The sequence below is a fragment of the Poecilia formosa genome, unplaced genomic scaffold (genome assembly GCF_000485575.1).
Source record: "Poecilia formosa unplaced genomic scaffold, Poecilia_formosa-5.1.2 Scaffold13, whole genome shotgun sequence".
In the NCBI taxonomy this organism is placed as follows: domain Eukaryota; kingdom Metazoa; phylum Chordata; class Actinopteri; order Cyprinodontiformes; family Poeciliidae; genus Poecilia; species Poecilia formosa.
Window position 1 is genome coordinate 4,474,696 of NW_006799952.1, and position 26,766 is coordinate 4,501,461.

At 38.3% G+C, this 26,766-nt stretch overlaps 1 protein-coding gene across 15 annotated transcripts in view; it reads left to right on the forward strand.

Moving 5' to 3' along the window:
* Positions 1 to 797: 797 nt before the first annotated feature.
* mef2aa (myocyte enhancer factor 2aa) overlaps positions 798 to 26,766 on the forward strand; it is a 72,607-nt gene continuing 46,638 nt past the window's right edge. For 8 of the 15 annotated variants that reach the window (XM_016668213.1, XM_007545736.2, XM_016668216.1 and 5 more), the window contains exons 1-2: positions 4,984 to 5,158; positions 25,928 to 26,140. In XM_016668213.1, coding sequence (XP_016523699.1) covers positions 26,087 to 26,140 — 54 coding nt within the window. In that variant the 5' untranslated portion in view covers positions 4,984 to 5,158; positions 25,928 to 26,086. Of the gene's footprint in view, positions 1,053 to 4,981; positions 5,159 to 7,075; positions 7,126 to 8,087; positions 8,362 to 25,927; positions 26,141 to 26,766 lie in introns of those variants that run through there. The other 7 variants (XM_016668209.1, XM_016668215.1, XM_016668211.1 and 4 more) reach the window with 6 other exon arrangements.

The following is a 26,766-nucleotide window of genomic DNA, read 5'->3' on the forward strand; positions in this document are numbered from 1 at the left end:
AGCACATAAGCAGAGATCCAGAACTTTTCATCTACTGCATGAGTGTCCAAATTTCAACTTGTGGGCTTTGGAATGACTTTGTGTGGCCTGTTAACTCAATTCAAGAATATCATTTTTAATTGCCAAGACTTGCTTGGCAAGTAAGGGACTTTAAAATTTTGGATCAATGATGTTTTACAGATTACTTTTCTATTCTTTGCTAGTTTTATTTTAAACTGCTTTTCAGTTAATAAAATGTTGATTTTGGTAAGTTCTTTAGATTGATGTAGAGAAATTGTCCAAGGAGAAATGATCACAGATCACTTTTTCTGTTTGCTCTAACCTCATGAATTGAAGAATGAGAGCGCTGTCCAGTTTCCAAAAAGGAGTTGCAAAAGCAGGGCTATCAAAAAGGGTCAGACTGGTGATTTAGCAACTGTTTCTTAACATAGGATGTTTTATTGCTTGATAAATGTATAAAAATTTAAGGTTTTTCTATTTTTATAATGGAACATTTTGGCACTGCAACAGGTACATTAATGGTGACAGGAATTACAGAAAACTGAAAAATGTTGTGCACCATGAACTTGCTTCACTAGCCAGACCTTAATTCCACATAATAACTTGTAAAAAGATTTCACAACGGCTTCAAAAGTTTTTGTTCACACATCTGAAAGAAGAAGCAACACCTTCTGGAATTATGAATGACAGCTGTGGCTGATCCAGGGAGCCCTGAGCCAAGTCCCGTCATGTAACGCATGCTCGACATGTCGACGTCCATCAGGGGTCCAACTCTTCAAACTGCTCCTCCTCTTTGCTTTCTGCCTATAGAGAAGCCAAGGGACAAGAGCAGAAACAGGGTGTGAAGACGGGCCCTCTCAGGACTTGAGGGGACATATTCAAAGCCAGCTGGTCTGGCTTTGAGGATGATCAATGGAGTGAGTGACAGAGAGGCAACAGAAAGAAGTGGAGAGCTGTAGAGTGAACTAAAAGGCAAGATAAGGAAAGTGAATGCACACAAAGGGAGGTGGAGGTTGCAGCAGACTGTGAAACTGTTTGTGGAGCAACAACAGGTAAGAAGCTGCTGTTACACAAGGTTTTAATTTATTACAAAGGGTTTGAAGAAAAATATAATGTAGAGCTCAACTGGAAAACTCATTTTCCACTTTTACTATTCACTAACAAGACTAAGTGTCGCAACCAAGTGTGTTATAGCACACAACCTTATTTACGTCTTTATATAAAATTTTAGGAAAGAAACTAAGAACCTGTGATGTGTTTCTGACATTGTGTGTCATGAATATTCTAGAAATGTCAGTTTTGGAAACTCAAAGATGCTGAAAGAGGCAAGTGGTGTGACCTCACTGAAGAGCTTGTTGGCGGCAGATGTTAACACACACACTTCTTCATGGTAACCCCATAAACAAAACAGCTGAGGGTTTGGAACTTACCAAAAGACTCAACAATTCTTGGGTCCTAAAATAAAATTGTAAGGTAGTCATGGGAATTATCGCAGGAATTTTATCAATTTGAGTGTACAACTTAGAAAAAATCCATAATTTTTACAACATTCTGAATTATCACATTTAAACAAAGTGCAAATGATGAAAAGAACAGGGTAAATGCACTTTAGGGTCTTAAAGGGCACAAGAACAATCACACTCCCCCTACTTCCTGGAAAGTAAAGACACAGAAAGCTGCATGTTACAAAACTAGAAGCTCCCAGTCTAGCCACAAAACAGGAGAAAACATGTTCAGTGAAAATGGCAGAAAACCCGTGTGGAGTTTCCACTTTCTTCAAAGCTGGTTACTTCAGTAAGAAAGAGAAGAGATTCCACTATTGTGCTGTTTTTCCTCTCTAAGAATGTGAGTTATCTTGTGTAAGAAAGCCTCACACATCACAGGGGGGAAGAAAACATGGTATGCGCTAGTATTCACCCATCTTTGCTATGGCATCCCTAAATAAAATACATTGCAACCAAGTTCTTGCAGAAATAATCTGTTCAGTAATTAAAGTTCCATGTGTGTAAATACAGCTTTCCTCTGAAGGCATCAGAGGTTAGTTGGAGAACATTAGTGAACAAACAGAATTGCAAAAGCAAAGAGAAAATACAGATAGGACCAGGAAAAAAGGCTTACAAATCTCACACAGCACTGATCCGGCTATCCAGCCCTTTACCATCTTGATCTGTGAAGAATCGTGAAGGAGAGGACTAGTGCCTCAAACCAGTCACCTGAACAGGTTGCCAGTCTATAACAAGGCAAGGCAGAAACAAGCAGAACACCCAACCATGCCTGCACTCTCTCAGACTTTTCATTTTTCAAAAAGAGAGTGGCAAACTAAGACATGGCCATCAAAATGAACTGCCAAGGAGAGCATTGTTCAAAGAAGCAGTTAACAGGCCTGCAGTAACTCTGGAGGAGCTGCATAAATCCTTAATGTACGTTGGAATAATCTGTTGAAAGAACAAGTATTATTGGTCATACAGTCCAGATCTCTGGCTTGTAGTGTGTGAGGAGTTTCAAAAAGTACAGTAATGTTAAGAGGAAGTCATGCAGGAGGTTCAGCCATGCCATGGACACTGCAAACATGTGGAAAAACACACACTCCAGACTAAAACAGTAGTTTATGACGATCATGTAAAATGGTTTGTGAGACAGAAAAATTACACTGCACCAGCTGAACACATTCTTCTGAATGTGAAAAATAGTGGTAGCAACACAGTGCTCTAGGGAGCAGGGAAGCTGGTTAGAGTCGAGGCCAGTGGCAAGATTTGAAAAGCTTACTCAAGCTAATATGACTGACATTCAGACATTTTGCATAGAAGGAACATGCTTAGTTTCTGTATGTGTAAAGCTGGTTGAGACATGTCTCCTGAAAATATACATCTGTAACTGCAGTAAAACACAGTGCTGCAAAGTGTTTTAATGCCCCATCCATTATGGGAGCCATTCTGGATGGGGCAGAATGGCTCCCATAATCAAATATCCATTGATAAAAATATTTACAAAATTTAAAAGCCATATGCATTTTACCTTGGACTCTAGTACTAGATTGTGTAAAATCAGAAGAAAAAACAAATGCATTAACTTTTGTAGTGACAATGTAACAGAAACATGAAAAAATCTGAGTAGCTTTATAAGCCACTGTGCAGAACAAACAGTCTGAACAAGATGTCCTTCTGTAAGAGCCCAGTAGATCAGTGGAAGTAAAAAATGTGTATGAAAATCTGTTATTTCAAATGCCATGTCTTTACCCCTCCTGTCAGAGACACTACTCCTTCAAGGCATGTTTGATAACTAAGAATTACTCTCGTATGTTGGAGTTACTTAGATTTAGGATGGTAGAAATGTCAAACATAATAAAGGAGGAGAAAATGTTGCTAAGGCACAACCTCTGCTCCTGTATCTTATGTCTTTTTAACAACAAATTGTAATTTGGAATCGAGTTGAACATTAATGAATAGTGAGGCAAAACATTTCCCAGATTTATAAAAGGCACCCCACATAAGCAGCATGAAAGGTTAGAGCATAATCCATCCGTAGAAATTGTTAAAACCAAGAAGCTGCCTAATTTGCTAATAAGCAGAAGCTGCTGAGACCTGTGTGACCTATATGTATCTTACGTTGCACAGGGGAGGGAAAATAGCACTAATCAATAGCAAAAACAGCATGTTCTTGATCAAGATACTGTTCAGACCTCTATAATCTATACAGGGCCTAAGTGTTTCTTTCTGAGAATGTGTAATTTGGTCACTTAAGCACTATGGGATATTATTAACAGACCCTGGTGGTAATTATTGTAAATAAATTTGAATTTAATGACTAACAGTTAGATTTTTTATGAAAAAAGCTATAAGTTGGGTCTCCTCCCTGTGTTATAAAACAACACAAAACACTGAAAAGATATGAGGCTCATTCATATCTGAAACAAGCTCAACTGTCGAAAAATGTGTTGTAATTCATATACACCTACTGAAAGTGTTGCAGCTGCTTGCATCTGTGATACAAGGAACGGGGAAATAAATTTAAGTGGAGGTTAGAATGAGACAAACACAGTGAGGCTGGATTATTTCTACTGATATGCTTGAAACCATGAGGCTCTGACAAATGGACAAAGTTTTTCAATATGAAATGTCCCCTTTTAGGGGTTTTCACAGATTAAATTAATAAGATTGGAGAAAAGTCCTAAGCTGTTTAAAGATTCTGTTAGAAGGCATATTTTCTTTTAGCACTGAATAATGAGGTTTAGCACATAAACAGATCAGAGGGTGACTTTATGAGGAAGCAACATTTTGTCATGAAATGTTATTGAGGCACAGAAAATGCCCCGGGGTAGACACCTATGTCACCACCTCCTTCATTGTAGGATAAGAAATCTTAAGAAAAAAATATATTATTGATTTTTGATTTTAGTATGCAACCCTGTGATTATCACTGTCCCCCCATCTGGATGACCACCCTTTAGGAAACTGCCTGGATGCGCCCCTGTGATTACAGTGGTTTCTCACCCGCACCTGCTTTCACATACAAGGTAAACAGCAAAGGCAGGACAATCTCAACTCCGCTGATCTCCCTCACACACGTGACGTACTGCGCTAATCCCTCCCTCTTCTGCTGATTGGCTGCTGAACAGACGCTGCGGATCAGTATTGGCCTGAGGATGTGGCCTTCAAACAAAATGATTGCTGCTGTTGGTGGAACTAATTACGGAAAATCCCGAGGAGAAACTTTGGGAAGTGAATGCCTTTATTTGTATATTTATATTATGTTATAAATACCATTACACTGTAAAAATTAACCTAAAGTTATATTGTATTTTATATTAGGCTATATTCTATTATAATAACACGCCCAGTGGGTACAGTAAGAGTTATAGGTGAACAAAGGTAAACATTACTTTTCTTCTTTTTACACGCTTTCCCTCGGTCGAGTTTGCGAGCCAAAGAAAACTCCGAGGGAGGGGAGGAGGAGGAACGGAGAGGAGGGCAGAGGAGGGACAGGCAGCTCGTCAGATGGGGAGGAGTCTCGCACTGACAAGAGGGAGATTGGCTTTTTCTGAGTTTGTCGGCTCCCCCTAAAATAGCAGTCAGTGTGTGAATGTGAACTGAAATTACGTTTATCCACTGGAGTCACCGATATAGAGTGTCTATATACAGCGACTGACTCGGGAGTAAAGGTGAGTAACGGAAATAGAAACAATGTTGCGGAGTGTGGCGGCGGTACTGTAAGCTACAGTCAGGGAGAGGGGAGAAGCGCAAGAGGGAGACGTAGAGTGGATTTGGGACACATTTTTTTTTTCCACCTATCTGTACCTGCCTTTTCACAACACCGTACAACTCGTGTTATTTCACGCGAGTAACAGTGAGCTGCCAAAGCCATAAAATGTTCAAGTGGGAGGTTAAAGGGTGCTGTTGATATCTGTCACTTGTGAGAGTTTGGCTATGTTCATTACACGCCGGTGATAAGTTCTCCTGTAGCTTCTTGTAAGACTTTCGAACTATTATTATAAGGGAAAAAAATCCATCAGAGTAAGTCATCTTGTCCGCAAGGCTTTGTAAAAGCGTCGCTAAACAGTAATCACTGTGTATGTAATAACACCGTTGAGCCACTGTAGACCTGCTCACACGGTGACTTGATCGTGATAATAGAAGTTGTCAGACGAGGAGTTGGCTGCAAATTAGTGTGTTAATGTTATGCAGCTGGAAAAACATTCATTAAAACCGCCTTTAAAAATCCAAAAAAAGTGTAATAAAGTCGCTTTCAGTGCATATTTGAGTTGATTTGACAATATTATAAGAAAGTAGTTACTTTCCAGTGTATTTTAATAAGGTGACAAACCTGGTCCATCAGATTTGAACCTAATTATGTGATTTCAAGTAAAGTGTGGCAGAAGTGATCTTTATATGATTAACTTCTCACTTGTAAATAAGGTCTCACATTTTATCATCACAAGTGGGAAGTTATAGGCAGTTTTTTTTTTTTTTTTTTTTTGGTGAGGAACTCCTAGCGTTGTCTTGTGGTTCTGTGAATTTCTGTCTCCCATATGACCTTAACCTCCGGCCAGAGAGGAGAGTAGCCAGCAGTAACCTGACCTTCTCAGATGTTTCTAGTGTAAAGCGGCGCACTACATGTCTTCTTGTTTAATGAGCAGTTTTTATTTGAGATTGATCAAGAATTTTCTTGATCGGCAGGTCAAATGTAAAAAAAAAGTAAAAAAAAAATGTTACTCATTTAATAAATGTATCAAAATTACCTTCCTCATATTTTGTTTTAATAAGTATGTAAGCTAAGAACATATCTGTTGATGCACTCGTTTGAGGTTATTAAAAATCACATCTGATGAAGGTTAAGGAAATACGCTTGAATGCAAAAAGCTGCTGCAATATTTTTCAGTTTTATACGTTATTGTCCTCGGGGAGATAAAAAAAGAACTGACTATTAGTGCCTCTCTAGTTTTTAGTCACTAGAATAACAAATGACAGCGTAAAATGTTTGCTTGCTTCTCATTTTACTAGTTACTGTTGGGACAAAAGTACTTGATTGTCATAGATGTTTAAGTTGTTAATGTTTAGTAATTTTATGAAATACAATTGAACAACAAGTATTTTCAGTGCATGAGTTTATTGAGAAAAATATACAGTGTCACATTACAGAAACATAAATTTGCTGTATTTTCCTTTTGTTAAGAAAATAATCAATTATTCCTACTGCTTATAAAATTAGTTAATTGATTATCACACCATGAGGTTAAAAGCATTTAATTCTCACTATTTTGATACTTACACACAGGCTAAGCAAACTTTTAGATTAAGCACAATTACAACAGGGAGTCTAACGAGCTGATAAAAGCCAGGCTGCAGTCACCTGCTTGTCATAAATGACATTAAACATGATCTTAATAAGAATGAAGTTGGGACTCTTTTCACTTTCTGTCTGTGTTTTTTGCAAGTGGACGTTTTTTCCAAACAGATTAGTTTGTTTTCTTGTGAATAAGAGTGTATAGTGAATTACTTATGGCTAGCTGACAGGCAGTGCTTTGCAACTGTATGCTCCACACAGATGGGGAATACACCTTTCACTTCTCACTTTGTAGGTGAGAGAAAATTGTATCCAGCACGCAGCTGTCTGACAAAGCAGGAACAGGTAGGGGAGGGGCAATCCCATTGTTTTTTTGTTTTTATTTTTTTTAATGTATTTTTCTTAAGTCACTCTGCCACTTTCTGTGGTATGTCAGTTAAAGGACATTAAGCCACAGGAATAATATGACACATAATTTTAGTGGTTTTATAAATGCAGCTTTTTAAAACATTGGTTTTAACTGAGAATCTATAAAAAGCAAACATAATCAACTTCGGCAAAGCTAGTAAAGATTGCCATTTTTTACTAAGCCGTGTATTTTACACATACAGAGTGAAATCAATGACAAGTTTTTAAGCCCTCTGAGTTGCTGCAGCGGTATTAACGCAAACAAGTTTTTACGGTGCTTTTTTTTAATGTTACCACTATCCTGATGGCATGCACATTATCATACCAGCTGGTTGCCAGTGATTTCTTAAGCAAAGCATTAAAGCACCATCCAATCTGCAGTCATTAGCTTGTACGCTGCCCCAGGCCTCATCAGTAATGGGTCTCGTTGCTGATGATCTGCGTCACGTGAGCTCTTATGTCTAATGTGTGGATGAGGGGTACTTTTACTGGGCTGAGATGAATACTGTGTTAACAGTTTGTGTCAAGTATTAGTCAAAGGGATGACTGTGAAGGCACACGAGATGTTACTTTCACATGCCTGCTTTGAACTGTTGCACTTACTCCTCTGTCTTGCAGATAGAATTATTAGATTGCGTCCAGCGACATTTTATTAAACAGAAGATGATTTTTGTAGGAGATCACTAATGTTTATGAAACACCGGCCTTGTTATACATTGCATCTATGGAGTCCCTGCATGTCTCCTCAAATGTGTCTAATTGCTCTTCAGCATCTTTGCACAAGTTCTTAGTCAAAAGGGAGGAATGAGAGGTGGTGATGGTGTGAGGAATGGGCAGCTGCAGCATCTTTTACCGCTCTCCTCGTCCCTCTTGAATCTCAGTGTCTCAGCCTCTCCTTCCAGGAGAAATGTGGAGTGTGTGGGCGAGTCGGATCTGCAATTAACGCCGGTTGTCAGAAAGAAAACGCTGGCGTTTACACCATGCCTCTGAATCACTGAGTGAAAGTCTTTCTCCTCCACTCTTCTCCTCCCAGGACATTTTTTTTTCTTTTCCCAAGGAGGACAAAACACCAGAGAGCTGCATGCCAAGGATGCACTGAGTGCACAATAAGAGATAGATGCAGAACATTTTGGTCCAATAAAGAGGATAGTTTTTTTTTTCTCTGACTGATTGGTAAGCCAAGATGTTCTTTTATACTGCAGCTTTAAAGAGAAATTTAAAACCCTCACAGATATCTCACAATGGTGTACAATGGAAGCTTTTTTGCATGTTATTTGAATTTCTTGGCTTTTTTGCAGAAAAAAAAGAAACAATAGAAAAACAACATGCTGTAGCATTTGGATAAATCTCGTACTGCACATTTGAGCTTTTGCACAAGTGAACTTTATTTAAAAGTAAATACAACATTCAGTTGTTTTGGTGAGATAATTGAGCGGTAAGACGCCTAATGATCACTGAGTTTGCGTCGTCCCTGACGCCAAATGTTCTCATCTTTCCTTTTTTTTCTTTGTACGAGTCATAAAATTAAAAGTTTCGGGCACTATTTGAACTCAAAATAAAACAAGCTGTCAGAGGAAGGATAACACTCGTTGTCTCTGTTTAACTTTCCACTTGTTTAACCGGAGCGTCTTAGTAACATGAATCATTGTGTATTGGAGCTCCATCATCAGTATGGAGATTCCAACGTTCCCCTGTGAGACCTGGAGGTTACATGCAGAATCTTGAGCCTGGCAGATAATGTTTTGGACCGCAGTTAACTGTAGACTGTTCCTTGTAAACAAAAGAGGGAATATTTTATTTTGATATGTCAGCGCCTCACATGTTTTGTTAACAAATAGCTGATTTGTTGAAATATTTGTACAGTTTTAGATGATTTTATAGCATTTATATGGACTAGATTTTTCAACATTTATACAGCTGAATTCATACCTTATGGGTTGCGAATGCCACACTTGTGGAGATATTCTGGTTTGTTTTTGGTTAATTTTGCTTGCTGGGTAATCCAGACAAAAGAAATTACCAATATTCTTGATAGCCCAAATAAGGTGTCTCATTGAAAAGTGTTTTGGTCTAAATATGAGAAAATGAAGGGGATTTTGTGAAACAACAAGTGTTGTCACAGCTTTGAAGTATGTATGTCGCTTCTGATACAATCCTGTTTTGAATAGTGCATGCTTATTGGGATCAAAGATGTGGAATTTGCAGTGTTCTATTGCATCAGGACCGGCTACGTTATTTACGCTGAATGCCACTATTTTTAACTATTAGTTTCATACATAAGGATCACCTAACCAGCTGATAGTTACATTTCAATGCCCCCAAGTTTTCAAGTAATTATTAGCCGACTTAATCAGAAAGTAGGGCAAGCCGTCATGTCGTGTCTAAGAAATCTGTTGCAGCCTGGCTTAGTTGGTGATCACATAGCTAATGCTACAGTGTTAAACATACAAGAAGGCAATGCTGGAATGTTATTCACCTAAAGCAATGTGTCTTCCTGCACTACTAAGGTGCAAAACCAATACACAATTTTGTTAGAGACACAAAAACAATCCCCACTTTTCCTCATTTTTATAAATAGAGTAAAAAGTTCAAAAACAGTGTTTTACAGAACCTGTAATGACTCTAAAATAATTCAGTTCAAGTTTGACTTGTCTAACATTTATAGTTTTCATATATGTCTGAATTCAGGGTGATCCTACTGCCAAAAGAACTGAACATGTTTTGCCTGAAAGTGATCAGCATATCCTTTTTTAGTTTAGTTTTTTTTTACCAGTATTTTTCATTTAAGCCAGAAATGTTCAAATGCAAACCAGATGTTTGTTTTAAATTGTGAAATAGCCCTTTATTTTGGGACGATGGACGATGCAGATCAGATGGCAACGTGAGTGTAGTTTGACAGCTGTGGTACATAATATTCTCCTACCACTCTAACAAATCTTTTCTGTCTTGGTATCTCAGTTATTTTAACCAAAAAATAAATAAAAAATGTTTACGATTCATGGGAATATATTCTTTTTAGGAAACCAATGAGAAAAACTAAATAAATTCTCATGCAGAATGATTACTGCTAGATCTAAAGAAAGAAATTAATTATAGTTGTTTGGAAAGGTGGGACAAGTTGATAAAATCCACAGGAGATTTGTTATTTTCAACAGAAACGGAGGTCATGTGGTTCCAGTGGAGAGTTTTGCTTTCTATGGTGACTTCACATTTTGACTAAAATTACTGTATATTTAGTCAACCAGTAAGAGGTTAATCCATAAATTCAGGTTGCAAAGCATGAGGCACTCACCTTCCAATCTATCACTCACTTCTTTTTATCTAACGCTAAGATTATTACTGTTTTAACAAAGACGCTTGTGACAACACAAGTGTAAGTCAGACTGTGTCCTATTAGCTCCCTAAATGTATAACTACAGCTCAGTGGCAGCTCATAAACACTGGTAATTTTTTAATCCCTCTAACTGTCTGATGTAGGTTCAGAGGGTGAAGGCATTACTCGTTGAGGTGCTGTTTGTATAGCAGAACAGCCAGCAGTGACCTTTCAACTGTCCTGCCCTTGACTCAGACCTCAGGTGGTAAGCCACCGTGTTTGGCTCACTCAGCACATGTGCCGCTCAGCAGGGCAGAGCAGCTTAAGCTCCATATTTTCTTCTCTTGTTTGCTCTTTGAAACCTCTTTCCACCTGACATTAAGAAGTGACCTGCTGGCTTTATTTGTAAACTTTTGGATGTTTGACTTTAGCTTCATATTTAAATCTGGGCTTTTTGCTCTATTAAATGAGCAGAAAACCTCCACATGCACGCTGTGTAGTTTTGCGCAGCCAGACTGCTGGGAGCATGCGGTGGAGCAAAGGTGACGACTTTAACGACTCGAGTCATTTTGCACGTTTAAGATCCCTCCTCCTCTTTGTTTGTTTCTGCGAGAAAACCCCATAGAATCACACAAAGTGTGTTATATCTAACTTGGCCGCCCAGACTGGAAATACAGTGCGTTGTAAAAGTGTTAATATAACTAAATCCTTTCGCACTTTGTTAAGTAAACTCACAAAGTTCAGTGTGTTTTAATAAGGTGCCAGTCCAATACTTAAAACATTTTAAAAAGTTTTCAAAAATTCAACTCTGAAATACTCTTTCTTATCAGGAAGAAATCATTTTTTGATATTAAATGTTAAAAATGCTTGCCGTAATGTGTGACTTGGCTCACTGGCATCTTTTCTTTTTAAAAAAACAACAAAAAAACAAATAAAAAAAACAACAAAAATAATACTTTACTCTGTAAGAATAGCACAATGAGAAGTTGCAATTGTTTTGTTGCTAACTTTGTGTGTGTGCATCGGGGGAGCACTCTATATACAACTGTAGGGGAAACATGGACTAATAAATGTCTTGTCATCCGACTCCCTCACCTGAGCGGAAGATCTCTACATCTCCTTCAAAGTTAGTTCCCCTAAGCTGCTACTCTGATTAGTACTTTATGTTCATCCTGTCAGTTTTGTTGCGCACTAATATGTTGCATGTTTTAAAAAACATCTGAGGTCTTTACAATAACAATGTATTCATACTGAGACTCAATAACAGAAATTGACTGTATTTACTGATTTTATAACCTTCCAAGACAATTGGTTGCAATTTTATTTTTTTTTATATGTGAGTGCCATAGTAAAGGGGCTGGATAAAAATACCTGTCACATTCAGATTTAAATTTGTGAAAATTTTTGAAGAGCCACATCGTTGCAGCTCACAATTTTACTCTACTTTGTGTTGGTCTGTCACTTAAATCCAACAAAAAACATGGACGTTTGAGAAACTGCTTGTGAACATGTCTTCATACAGTGAGAGCAATTGATGAAATGTGAGAAAGCTCGAGGGGTATAAATAGTTCTTGTTTTTATTTACCTTAGTTGTCCTTATAACCTGCTTCAACCTAAAGTAAATTAAGAGATGCCTACGGTGCTGTGACCAGATAATCAAGCTGAATTCTGCATAAAGCAAAACTGAAGTTAAGAAAGACATCAATTTGCTGAGTTGCATTTTAACTGCATCTTAATGAGACTTTGGTAAAAAAAAAAAACATAAATCAAAGGAATATATTATAATATAATTTTCAAGATCAAAAGATCTCCCATGATTGCTAATATACCCTGCTGTATTGATGCTCTGCTGGAGAACCTTTAAAGCATCTCTCACCAGAGGTTTAACTTCTTGGCCTGTTTCCGGAGTCGATTATGAAGCGAACAACAGATAAACAATTGAAGCGTACACAGAGTAAACTTTTTCAAGACTCTGTTTGATGAAGCAGTTTATGTGCAGTTATAGAGTGTTAAAATAGACTCTGTAAATCATCATGTTTATTGCCTTTTAATCCAACCTCCCATTACGCTACCCACAATAGCACAAAGTATAATGCATGTAGAAGTGTTTATCAGTAGTTGGTATAGTAATTAGAGCTGTGAGACTTAGGTGTCACAGCTCATATATCAAGGCCATTGAGTAAACCTCCAGGAGCTGCTGGAAATACCAGCTGGATCTCCAGCTGCTGGACCATTCTGGTGCTGCAGGAAGGAGACCTGGTCTGTTAACATCCTTTGATTTCTGTCTGTCTGTCAGAGAAGCCTTGTGATCCGGGACAGCTGAGAGGGATGTGATTTACTCCCCCCCCCATTAATCTGGAGTAGATCCGTCATGTGAACAGAGTAGGGAAATGACCCCCGGCCCCCTCACACGCACCTTTCCCCGTTCTTCTCGTCCACTATAGGGATCCGACTTACATTTAAAATGTTCTCTCTCTTATCTGAGAACAGCATTGTGAAAGCCAAATGTATGGGGTTTCCGAGTGGTGTTGTAATACATCTATGCATAGTTGCAGTTTAAGAAACTACAATCTGACTCTCTAACCCTGCTTAACTTCAGGGAAGTATAAATTTTATGTATTGACTTCTACAGCTTGCAATCTAAATAGTATTCCTCTTTTCAACGCCTGTATTTGTAAATTTTTTTATTTTTTATGAAGGTGTCAATAGTAGACCTTCTCTGTGAATCCAAGGCATTGAGAAATGATTGACTTTGCATCTCCTGCTTCCAGATCCCATCTTTCTCCATCTCTCTCAGTGTGACTGTGACTGCGAGAGAGGTGTCGAGCCTGCCCGCTGTTTGCGCGGCGGCCCGTCTGTCCTCTCCCTTTTTCTCCCTGTCCACTTTCCATCTGTGTGCTGCAGGCTGCAGATTTAGGTGAAAATGGTGTAGTGTTTCCACCAGTGAGCTGTTGCTGTCCTGTTTTTATGTCAGACTGTGTTCTTCACATTGTTTTCCCCCTTCCCCACACCCCCACCGCTTCCCGGCCTGTGTTTTAGCTGCCTGGAGTGTTCACGTTGTACACGGTGATTATGGAAGGGGGGGACATTCATCATCAACTGCCAGGCTTGGGATCTCAGAACCAGCAGCTATAATCTAAAAAGGCTAGGAGTCAGGATCCAAGGGCTGTCTGAAGAATAAAAAAAAAAAAAGAAAAAAAAAAAAGATTCTCAGAGAGATGAGCAGGGCCTGTGGGCTTTTCTTTGTCTGTGTGTCTTTCTCTCAGGTTTTCCACACAGTGCTCATGTGACAGCTAATACATATCATCTGATTTGTGAAATACTGTGGGCTGGAGCTGCAGAAATACTCTGATTATTGTAAACAGTGTTTGTTGCACTCAACAGCCATGCATGTTCCTATGGTTTAGTCTCACTCACTGGTGAAATTGATTTACTATAAAAACGCAGTTGCCATACAAATGTTAAATTCAGTAGAAATTGATCATTTAATTATAGCTCATACAACAGATAAAGTATGTAGACACTCCAGCTTGTAGAAGGCTGCACAATGCTTCCTCATTGGTGCAAATTCAAAGATATATCACAAGGAACTAAAGTCTGGAGTGAGCTGTTGCCCCCACCTGTTGCTGCACACTGCCAGCTAACTCAGCCCAAAAAGGTCATTACATGTCTCACTTGATCAGGAATAGACAAATTTGATTGTTTGAAAATGCTTCCAGGCTCAAAAAACAGGTAGGCATTTTGTAAAAAAAAAAAAAAAAAAAAAAAGAACCAATCACATGATCAACAGATAAAGCAGCCTGCTGATTTCTTTGCATATGTGCATTTTCCACGTGACACACATGTGCACACCAGCTATGGAACTAGTGCTGCTCAAATGTTGCAGCTATGATCCAGTAAGACTGCTACCCAGACTTTAGCTGCTGTATACAAGCATTGCTTAAAACTGAAAGTGGAACGCAATCCAACAAACTGATTTGCAGAATGGCAGGAAATGTTCCTACTCTGTGCAACAAGTATGTTAATGCTTTACTATTTTGATTAAAACAAATCTTGTAAAAAAAAAATTCTGTTTAATTTTTTTCCGTGATGTTTTTATGGAAGGTTATCACTTATGTAGCTTACATAAGTGATTAATAAATCATCATTTTGCCTGCTCAGTTTCTTGTATTTTTCTCTTAAATTCAGCATGTTACATTTAATTTAAAAAAGTTGCTTTCCTGTTTGACCTTGTTGAACCAGGGTTACTCAAAATCCAAAAGTTTAAAAACTTAGATGGGAGACCGCCAACATCTTTCAGCCATACATTGTGTTGTGTAAATGAGAGAGTGCATGCTTTAATATAACCACTTTTGATGAAATGTAAAATGTGAATAACAGGCCATGTGTGGCATAAAAATTCTAGAAAAGAAAAATCAGTGCTGCTAAAGCTAGTCCCTTTTGCTGTTGTTATGACTCACGGCCATGCTCACTCCTCAGATTGCATAAACCTTTTATGTAATGGAACACTGTGGGAAAGAGGCATTGAGTGGAAGATAAAAATGGGAAGAGAAAATCAAATATTTATTCTGAACTTTTGGATTTTTTTTTTTCCATTAAGAGCATGCGACTTCTGGCTGAAACTCTCAGATAGTATAGAACATATATATATATGGAGATAAAATGAGTATCTTGGCTTTTAATTCAGATTCTTATTGCTGTGATTGGGTAAATGCGCCGCTGCTGAAACACATTATGCATAACGTCTCTAATATCCTCACGGTGTGGATTCCCCCTGGAGGAAGATCTTGGTTCATCGCTGCTGTTTACCATTTCTGAGCTACGGTCTGTGCAACATCAAAAGCCCGCCATGACACTTAACACAGACTGTAGGGTTCCTGTGGGGTGTTTGCGTGTGTGTGGGGGGATTGTGGCTCCCTATGGGGTTGGCATTACTATCGCTCCCTGGTGAGAAGTCCAACTCATGATCGACAACCATGCAAATGGACAAATGCCGTCATCCCATATCAGACAGCAGCACTACACTGTAATTTTATGCAAATTTATAAACCTCTAGGACCATGCATACATTAGTTTTTATTTGTGCATGCATCTTTATGTTGGTGTGCAGCTGCTAAAAGGGAAAATTCTGACTGCAAATGTGAAAAAGGAACATAGAAGTACTCGAGTAGACATGTAACATGTAGCACAATTTACCAGAGCAAAGTGTGATAAGAAGTATTCATTCTTAAGCTGAAACAGAAAGGTCATGTGGACTGCTATTGACAACTTTTTTTCACTGAGGTGTTAGTTGTTAAAACAAGAAAAGCAAACCATGAAGCAAGTTGTTGGATGTTACTTTGTCCATTGCTACATAAACTGAAGTGAAGTGAAATTCTCAAATAAGCATTGACTAAATTCGCCAAGTGAAATGCTTATTGCTCAGAATATTGTACCTTTTTTGCCCAATTGCTCTTTGTTTTTATTTATTTATTTGTCCTCTCATTCCTAAATTTCTTTTAATTTTGTACATCACGACAGTTAAAGTTTAAGCCTTTAACTGTCATGATGGCCCCAGTGTCCTCAAGGCCCCATTGACTTACAAGCATTTAGAGAATGACAGATAAGGGGTTAACGGCGCTCCCTTGAAAAGAGAGGTGAGCATGTCCAAGTGTTTTAGTGCTAAGTGATTTAGATGCTTCACTACTTGATTCCAACTGAATCAAATAAATGGCTCATTTATTTGACTCCTGCAGAACTTGATGGCATGATGAGGAGTTAAATCAGCTACTTGTTTCATGTGTGTCAGAACAGGGACAAATCCAAAAAATATAGAACTTCAGCCTCGAGGACCTGAATCGCCCAACTCTTGTTTAATGCATCAGTAGGATTTCTCAGAAATACATTAAGATCTAACTCTGCAACTTATATAGAGCAACAAAACTAAGGGGATGCTTTTGCAGGCGTTCCGTACCAACTGAAGTGCTTTACGATTTCTCTGTTGTCTTGTGCAATCATCTTTATTATGACATCGCTCATCCCCTGCCCTTGCATCGAGGAAGTTATCATCCTTTTCTCTGTTCATGAAAGTTTCACTCAAACACGCATCGAGGGATTTACCTTGAGGAAGGGAGTTGCTTTCCTACATGAAATGGATATAACTGCTAGGTGAGGGTCATCTCTTTATCCTTGAGAAACTAAGAATCCATTCATTGGCTAGGCTTGAAAACCTGACTGACGCAAATGGATCATTGGGAATAGAAGTGTCCCAGCAGTAATTATGTTACAACGCTGCTACCGCACACTACCACAGAGGTGGGACGGGATGAGTAGGGGGGCTTCTTTTAGTCTTGTCTCCTTTACGTTCTTCTACATAGTTACCACATTATTACTCTCTTTTTCTCTCCTTTCTTCTTATCTTCTTCTTTCATGCAAACGTCTACCATCAGTTCCAAACATTCTTGTCTGCAGTGGAAAGTTTCTGACTGGCATTTATCCATCTCTGTTGACTCTTAAAAATAGGAGTAAGTTTGTAGCTGTTCTTTTTACCTATTTGTCACTCCGGATCTCTGCTCCCAGTGCCTTAAAGGGACAGGAAAAAAGTGTCTGTTTCATTTTTTTTGTCCTGCTTTCTGGGACTCTGTGTCTCTAAGTCAGTTGGAAAAGAGACATGAAATTAATGTAATGTCAATGGCGTTTTCTCATGAAACCCCCAAGGCACTTAGTCAAAGTCACCTTGCATAGTCCTCTCATCCCCTGACAGTACTTTGAGAGTGAGATGGAGGATGCCTGTCTGGTAAGGCTGTCAGCATACGATGTCCTTCGGTTATTGGTTGTTATATCCACTCATCGTCATTCGTATTTGCTAGATTGGATCCATGTACGTTATTTATCTGGAGGAACGACATCATTTCCATTCAGCTCCCTGCATAATGTGGCCCATATGTATATATACATATACCATGAAATGTTTTCTTGGTGGGACCAGGTTCATCCTGTGGGGTTTTCTTCCCTTTTCATGTCATTTTGGAGGTGTTAAGTAGCTTTCTGTCTCCTGGCCCCTGTCTTACAGCACCATCCCCCAGTCCAAGCAAGGTGCTAGCAGCATGGAGGATTGTTTGAACTTGCATTGATCCAATGTGGGATTACAGCTGGGTCATCGGAGAGTTGGACGAGCTCTCAGTCATCAGGGCAGATTAACCACTCGCTGTCTGCTTGGCTGCCATTTCAGTGCAGGCTCTAGATGCTGGCTTTTTGGCCACCCCAGTGTTCCTTTCTGAACAATGGATTTTTGCATCTTCATTGAATCTGTTGCAGACTGGCTGGAGAATGCTGAATGAAACATGACAAAAAAAATTGTATAATTGGAACCTATAAGCAATGTCTTTATGACTGACTGTTTCTTACTGTTTATTCTCGAGACCCACCAATTGAATGCTCATTTCTCTTTTTCACTGCACTATCGATATTGGATAGTGCTAGTGCATTTTTTAAATTTTATATAAATCAGATGGGTTGGGGAGTATGTTGTCAATACAATGTGAGCCAGAGCAATATCACAGTCATAAAGTACTGATAATGCAATGTCTATACATTCAATTTCTAGACAACCATGATATATTTGGACAGTTGGATCGACTTTTACTTAATATCATCCCAACATCTGATATGGATATTATTCTAAAGTTCATAACAAAAGATTGAGATATTTAGATGTCTGGAAACAATGAGTAGACTAAGAAAAACGTGACTTAGTCACCGTTGATAACAGTATTACAAGATTCAGCAATTATATCAGAAATTGCTGTCAAGTGATTTCCTGATATTGAAAAGCACATATTTTTATTAAAGAACCTGCAGCATATTTTCTATCTCTTTTATGTTTACAGTCCTTAAAAGACCAGCAAGATTTCAAAGAAAACCGCATAATAGCATCAACTTGATAAAAGGACTTATCGGTGCATCTCTAGTACAGTTTAACACCTACAGTGTTCGTACCACAGTCATTCAGATCTTTCCTTGAAATGTTATTCAAATCATTGTTCTGTATGAGAAATGGCACCCTGAGCATTGCTTTACAGAGAAAGGGGAAGTGCTGCAGAATCTCCAGGTTTTGCAGACATGCCCCCTTTTACATTTCTCAAAGGCTCTTGTTTCACTTTTTTTTTTTTTTTTTTTGTTCAAATGCCCTTGCAATAGCTCTTATTAATTATATCTCATTAGTCGCCTTGGAAACGGAGGTGAAGGAATGTATAGTATGAGTTCAAAGAAAAGAAAGAAATAAATCATGTGAAAAGGAAAGAAAGAGACAGAAAGAGAGAAGGAAAGGGTTAGAGCTAAGAAGAAATAAGGGAAGGAGAAAGTGGTTGTTGAGGGATCAGCCGCGTGTCAGATTAGCATCAGGAGACATTAACACTAGTGATGCTGCGAGGGCCACAATCCTGCCTTTCACTGCTGGAGAGGGAGATAAGCACGCTCTCACAAAAGAGCAAGAGGGAGAACACGGGAGAGGCTTGGCTTGCCTCCACTCCCCTCAGGCCAGCAGCCCCATTTACAGGTACAGCACCTCCTGATGAACACAAGAACAAAGAGATGGATGTTCCCTTTCTACTGTAGCCATGTCAAAGCGCCTTTTAAACACAACTATGGATTAGGGCCGGCTCACTTGAGTCTTCAGACTGCCTGAAGGCTGATCATAAAGGAGTGACGGCGGTGACACTTTGAGTTTGATACACCTAAAAGCAGTGTCATGGATTATTTCACTGAATGCAGTTTTATCACTTCATATTGGGGATTACAACAAGAGAACGTTGGATTCTCCAAAATGTGTTTCAGTCATAATCTTGTTGTTTCACTGTATATTAACTGGTGTTGCACGAGTTATGATTCATTCTTATGTAACCGGCGGAGTGTTTGAATAACCAGAAGAAGCTCTCTCTTTGTCTGCTATAAAGGCAGGGACTGACAGCCTAATGTGCAGATTGTCCAGCCCGTGTAATGATCCACACTGTAATCGCTGAGCGCGGCCACAGGAGATGAGCCAGTTGTTGTTGTTTAGTCTCGGACTTGCATTCAGGAAGGTAATAAGTGGAAGGATAAGCGGGGCAGGGAGTCCTGACGTGGTCCCTCCCTTTCTTCCTTTCCCCCTGACTCCTCTCCCTGCTGAGGGCACGCAGAAGAGTCCTGAATAACAGGAAGTGTAGGGGCAGGAAGTTAAGTCTTGTCTGCCCACGGCCTGTGGTAGGATACTGAGGCTAACTCTGTTTTTTGTACAGGAAGCACAACTGTCACGGCTTTGCTCAGTCTTTGGCTGGTGTCCATCACCTTCACCAAAGCACAGGCATCTTAGCTGCATAGGTTTCGCTTCTTTAAACCTAACAGACACTGTGCAGACGTGATCTGTAGGACTCTGGTTAAGGTAGAAACATTGCTTAGTACGTTCGATTCATTTCTTTAGTTTTTATACCGCCATTACTTACCCAGGTTTTAGTTTGTTTTGTCATTCTTTGGTTATTTACCAGCTTCCCGCTTGTAAGTTTAATTAGTCATTTCCCCTCGGTTGTCCCTGTTCATGTCCCCTTACAGCTGCAGCATGCCTGAGTAATCACTCGCCGGTTCTCCAAGCCTTCTGCCTTCCAAACTCAGAAAACAAATACATGTTCTATGCTCTGTTACTCTAATTTTTGAAAGTTTGACTGAAAAAAACAAAAAAATCTGTCTTGTACTTTCAGTTAATTTAGTTCAATATGCCTGTCCTAGTTTGTTGCTTGTTAGCTGGACCTCATGAGACTTGCAATATGTCAGTAGTTTTTATAGCAAGTAGCACCTCAGTAAATATTGGTCTTTTTTTCAAGTAATACTCATACTCAAAGTTCGTAGCATAACCTTGTTTTCTCAGTTTATGCCATTATCTCATATAAATAATCAAATGGTATATTTAATTAGACATTTTCCAAGTTGTAAAAGTATTTTAAAAAAAAGGTTTCTGAAATTGGAATTCAACTGGAAAAATCAGGGGTTTCTGACTGTTTCTCTTCCAGGCAGTTTGATCAGATTAGAAATGTGTTAAATGATTGTTTCTGGACAATAGAAATATATTAAAAGTCTATATAACAGTTTTCGCTTAAACTGCTGTGATGCTTTGGGATTAGAGTTGTTAGCACATTAGAAGTTCAGACTGGTCATAGACTGTTGGTCTCAGCCTCCGAAATCAACTAACCTCCATTCATACTAACTGATTATGAGAAGATAGTTATCTACTGCAGTAGGATTATAATTGCTTAAAACCTACAGAATGTGACTTCAAAGAAATCCTGAACTATCTCTTTAAGTGAAGAGACAAAAGCAAACCAGCATCCCTGTCACTTGTCTTGCCCTGCTGACTTACTGCTGTGTTACTTGTGTAGCATGCTTCAAGCTGCATGTGTGCTGAACAGGGGGACACACTTCAGTAAGGCCAGGACTTGTTGTGTTAGTCGTGTGTTATTGACTTTCTGTCAAGCTGACGTGGCCGTTTCTATGGTGACGTGTTCTTTGCACATTGATTTATGTGTTACAAATGTTAGGTAAGCATCTTTCAGAAGTGCTAGATGTGATTATATCAGAGCGGGTCAGGTACACTGGATTATACCAAGGTCTTTTTAATGGTGTTACATGCAGATTGCTACGTTCAAGTCATAAAGATGCTGGGCTAATGCTTTTTTCCATCTGATATCCTTTTGTAATTTTTTACAGAATATGTGAAAAAATTTGAAGTTCAGAACAAATATTTCTTTCAAAGTTTTATTGGTATTTATATTTTACTGAGTCACAAAGGAGCTGTAGGCTAAGATCATGTGAGAAGGATAGTCAGAAGTTTTCCACAGAGAGGCAGTCAAACAAAGACATACATAAAAACACCTTCCACCAATTTAGATCCACAAATAAACATAATATGCTTTGAATTTTGCAAGGAAATTTCCGGATTAGGAGAAACTCTCACTCTGGATTGAGATTGAACAGTTGCATTGTATTATATCATATAAGTTAGCCTGTCATCTGTGAGAAACTGTAGAAAATTGATAACTTCATGTTTAGATGCAGTTGGGGATTAGAAATACAATATATTCCTTTGAACGTCCTTTGAACGATGACCCTAGTTGTTCAACTCATTCATAAAAAAGATAAAACACAAAACTAATTTAATGTGCTAATAATTTAAAATGAATCTGCTTAGAAATAGTATGTGATTTTGGGTTTCCAGTTTTTCTTTTATTTTAAAGATTTTAAAATGTTGCTGCGATGTAAGCAGAGGAGCTACAAAGGTACTATAAATTGATTGCAAAGTAATAAGTCAGAACAGAAAATACCATTTAAATTAAATTACTATCAACTCTCATTCTGAAATGATGCTTTACTAACAATAGCGACAATCATTTTTTAGATTGTTTCTAATATTGAGTGAAAACCCTTTAATCACACAGTTCTGACATTATTCAAAATGTAAGTGTTTCTTTTTGCCATTGACATATTCAGATCAATATATGACTGCAGCTTCAGTGAAACAGCTCCCCAGAGGCTCAATTTCCCTGATTTTGTCTTTCTCCTCCCAATATTTCTGACCTAAGAACTAAAACATCTAAGACTCAAAAGAGTAGTTCATTCTAAGCGGTTGTTTTCAATTGTTCTGTATGCAAATCCAAGATCATGCGAGTTAAACTTAATCCTTTCTTTGGTTAAATGTGGGGCACGAAAGCAATATCTTCTGTTTTCGGAGAGATTCAAAACAGTTATAACTTAAATGGCATACAGATTCATTTTATGGTTCATCTGGGTTCAATTTCAATATTATTGCTGCAGGGAAAAATATTTTGCAGCAGAGGATGCAAAAATATGGATGTAGTTTAACTGAGCAATTCTCACAAGTTATCTTGCAGCCAGTACCGATACTAGGACAGCCAATACAGGACTTTGGATCCATTTTCACAATATTAGTTATTTTTTAATGCTGCTTACAATATCAAGGTGAATAATTTAGTTGTGCTCAAGAGGCTTACAGCTTTTACATTGTCAACACTTAGTATTTGGTAGTTTGATCATTTGATTATTATTTCCTTCATCTTAGCAGTAAAATTTAGGTTTTGGCATCTTTGCTTGTGAGAACAAAGATGAACAAACATTATGCTTTACCTCTCAACTTCTGTCTGAATCGGTACATTGAGATTAAACATAAAACAACTAAAAGCAGAAGAGTTGCTTAGGATAAAGCAAATGAATTATTTTCTGCAACTGGATGAGAATTTGTTGATTCTCTATAGTGCCAGTGAAACTCTTCATTAAAATATAATTTTACACCACCTGGTTCTCAAAACAGTTAACTACAGTGAAATGTTAGAAGTCAGCTATGCAGCAGATATGCTTATGCCTCTTTAGTAATTCAACTTTTATCAGAAAAATACAACCACCAAATTATAAACAATGAAAAAAGATATTATTTTCAGCAGAGGGTTTTTATAAGTGTTTAAAAAATGTGTGTAATGTCAAACTACTCATGTAACTTACACAAATAAATGTGTCTCATGGTTGTTGTATTTATTAAAGTTATAAAAATAAAATTTTGTATTTGTGGTGGAAATAAATAAATAAATAAATAAAACAGATAACTACAATACTCCAGAAAAAAAGATGGTGAATAACCTTGTGACAAATCAGAATTGTGCATTAGAAATTACAGTATTTAAAAGCTCATACGTCAAAATTGAAATGTTTTGTCTAATCCTGGTTGCTCTGAAGACGCAGTTTTTTTACATTCCACAAATCAGTTAATACACGGCTGTTAATATTCACATCTCAGGTATAAATAAAATAGGTCTATTGCATAAACCACATCTTTGTCCACATTTTAACTCTTAATGCTTAAAATATGCTGCACTCCATATAGACGTATGATTTGCATTATGAAATCTTCGGATATAGTTCTTTAGGTAAAGTAATCAAGCTGTACATTTTCAACGTAGTTGTAGAAATTAAAATGCGAAACCCTCAGATAACAGTCTTATTAGCTTTGTATTTTGAGAGGGTTTGATCACAGAAGACATCAGCTGGAATCACGACACACCTGGACTTCGAAGGCCCTCTTGGTTTGTCATCTCACATCTGTGCATGAAGGCTCTCTGGGCCCAATCTGCTATGCCTCATACTTTGAGCTGCTCGACTCTGACAGCCTAAAGACAGAAAAGTAAACACACGATTTTAATAAAGTACCTCGATTTTGACTGGTTTATTTCTAAACCCTTATCAATACAACGGTACTCAAAAATGTACACAACGTTGTTAAAAGAATAAAAAAGGACAAGACAGATCATTCAGAACTTTTCCAGGTACAATTTGTTTGTTGGAGGAAGTTAAAGAAAGAAAACCATGAAATGGTACATTTTTATTTAACCACAGCATTCCATTGTATTCGTAAGGAGTCTTGCCTTACTTTAGGTCATGTCTTTTCAATATTTTCCCATTGTAAGGAAATCTCTTACCCATGGCCCTCTTTAGTCGACCCTGCAGATTTACCTCTGGCTACGGCATTTCAGAGCTAAACTATTCCTCTCGAAAATTCTTTCTCATATGTATTTGGATGTGTGATGTACATACATCACCAGCCAGGGGATGGGTATAAAATATGCCTTGATTCTTTTGGGGGAAAATACACATTGTCACCATATTTTAATTTTTACTTTTACTTTTATTTGTTTGTGATGTGCACTTAAAGCCTAGGAAAGATATTTTTGTCGCAGGGCACCTAATATTCACAGGCTCGTTCTAATTTAAACATGGCTGTCAAGTCTGCATGTTTGAATTGGCGAAAGAAGGGGAACATTGTCATTATTTTGCGGTCTGTTGTGATGTGGTTTGATGAAATTCTTTGTGGGGGTTCATGCAGTTCCTTTGCTTGGCTCTGACAGCAGTGTGTGTGGGTAGTTAGCAAGGTGATCTCAGTGAAGTTTGCCTACAGTGGAGCCCTGATTCAGACAGCCAGACACCATAATGCCCGTTCATCTGTAACCCATAATGACTGCGTGTGACTGGAACTGGTCATTTTCGTTTCCCCTGCCAGGTCAGGCTCCTGTCTTGCTCACCGCTCAAATGCTGACTGCATCTCATGGCTGGAGTTGTTAACCTTTCCACATTTGTTCTCATACTGTATGGGAGATAGTTGTTTGGACAGTTTCTATTTGCCAGGTGGAAGTGATGGATGTGCCTCTAGGGAGTGGACAGTATCTCTTTTTGCACAGAAGCAGAGACAGGGCATCGTTAGATGCTCCCTGGGGCACATTGTGCCCTAAACTACCGGCCAGGTTACTAGCTCCTGTGAGAATTACCCCTGGTTCTTCTTGTCCCTACTGGCTCCTCTTCCAACCTTGGAGAGTTCAGCTTCTCTAATGTGAACACTGAACTGGAAACCTTCTTAATCATCTTAAGAGCAAAGCAAGCGTCAGTGCTTAGAAAACATAAAAAAACAAAACAAAAAAAAAAAACAGCTGAAGCTGAATTCTCATCTAAAGTAAAAACACTTTCCAACTCATAAATTATACAGCATGAAGTCAAAGTTATTGGGTTAAAATCAACTCAATTTGAGTTATTTTTCCTAACCTATGTTTGGGTAAAATATGGATAGATGCAGAGCGGTGTTGTTCTAGAACAATAGTATTGAGCTACAAGTTTACCACACTAGAATGAGTTAGAACCTAACATCCAGGCATAGAATGGTAGGAGAGTCGCACTGTATGATAACCTTAAGTAAAAATACCACTGTATATCTAGCAGGAATGCTGTTCATATCTTGCCAACTGCTGTTTTAAAACAGCGTTGACCTTAATGGATGGTTGTGCCCCTATGTAAAGTTTTCACTCCATGAGGGTCAGTGCTTTATGCAACCATAAATATTACCAAATTGGGAATGTTGAGCAGGTAGGGAAGCTAGAATGTAGATGCATTTCCCTTTATGTTCTATTTAAAAGCACTGGGGATCCTAAATATAACAGGTTTGAAAAGGATCATTGGGCACTGCACCCTGAAGCATCGTCCACTATCCAGACACTGCCATCTTGAATTGTTTCAGCAACAGTAATAAGGGGTTATTTCACTTGTTAGTCACTCTCACAATGGTACTTCCATGATTTCACTTTTTTCTTTACATACTAAATGTTACCCCGTACTTCATGGTTTGATTTTTCCACAGCAAGTTAGTTGGATATTGAAGTCCCTTTGTTCTACTGAAAATGTAAAGCTGACTTCCAGTTACTTGAACTAAAGGTTAAGTACAGGAGCAAGGAGAGATCATTGCATGTGTATCTAACACTTTCTTAGTTTGCCTGAGAACAGAACACAGGACCCTCTGGTGCTTCAGATTACTTAAAGAGACATCGTTGGGTGTCAAGTTAATATTACGTTTTTTTCCCCCTCTCTTTTCAGACTGTGGTGCGGTGTGCTGAGGAGCAAGAAGTGTACTGAGGAGAGTGAAAGAGAGCGCACAACAAGAGATCCTGTTGCACAATGTTCTAGGGAGTGGGGGAAGAAAGTGTGTTGTTTTGATACTGTTGACGTGTCTGAGAGACCGGAAAGGGCACAGCCATGGGGCGGAAGAAGATACAGATCACCCGGATTATGGATGAGAGGAACAGGCAGGTAAGTGGGAAAACACCGTTCTGTCATTCATGTGAAACATTTCAACCATATTTGGATAAACAAACCTCTGTCTAAAGCCTTGCTTATTTATAAATGTGATATATTCAAATTAATAACCAAAAAAAAAAAAAAAAAATTCAGTGTAATTTAGATTTGTCAAATTAAAAAGGTGAGTATATTTATCACACCTTCTGCCTCACAAACGTAGAATCAGGTGTTCCACAGAAGGTGCTGATAAATAAATCCATCTCAGGTTTCCAGACACCTGTCATTGCTAATCTGGTGTTCTTTTTTTTTCTTTTTTTTTTTTTTTGCAGAAGAGTGTTTTGTTATCTTGGCAAGATCTTAAGAGCTCTTAATTATTTGAAATAAATAATGTTTCAGTGACTACTAGCTGCAAATCACGAAAAAGCAAAGTGTCATATCGTGTTGTCAAATATGACCTATTTGGTGGGGTTGCCATATAAAAAGAATACAGCTGCATTAGTTGTCTAATGCCAATAACCTTTTTTTTTAGCTTTGCGATCTGGACATATATCTCTGTTGTTGCAAAATGCAAGTAGACTCGATCCATTCCAGAGATATTTACACTGTCGCATGATGGTGGAAGTATCATGGTCTGCGGT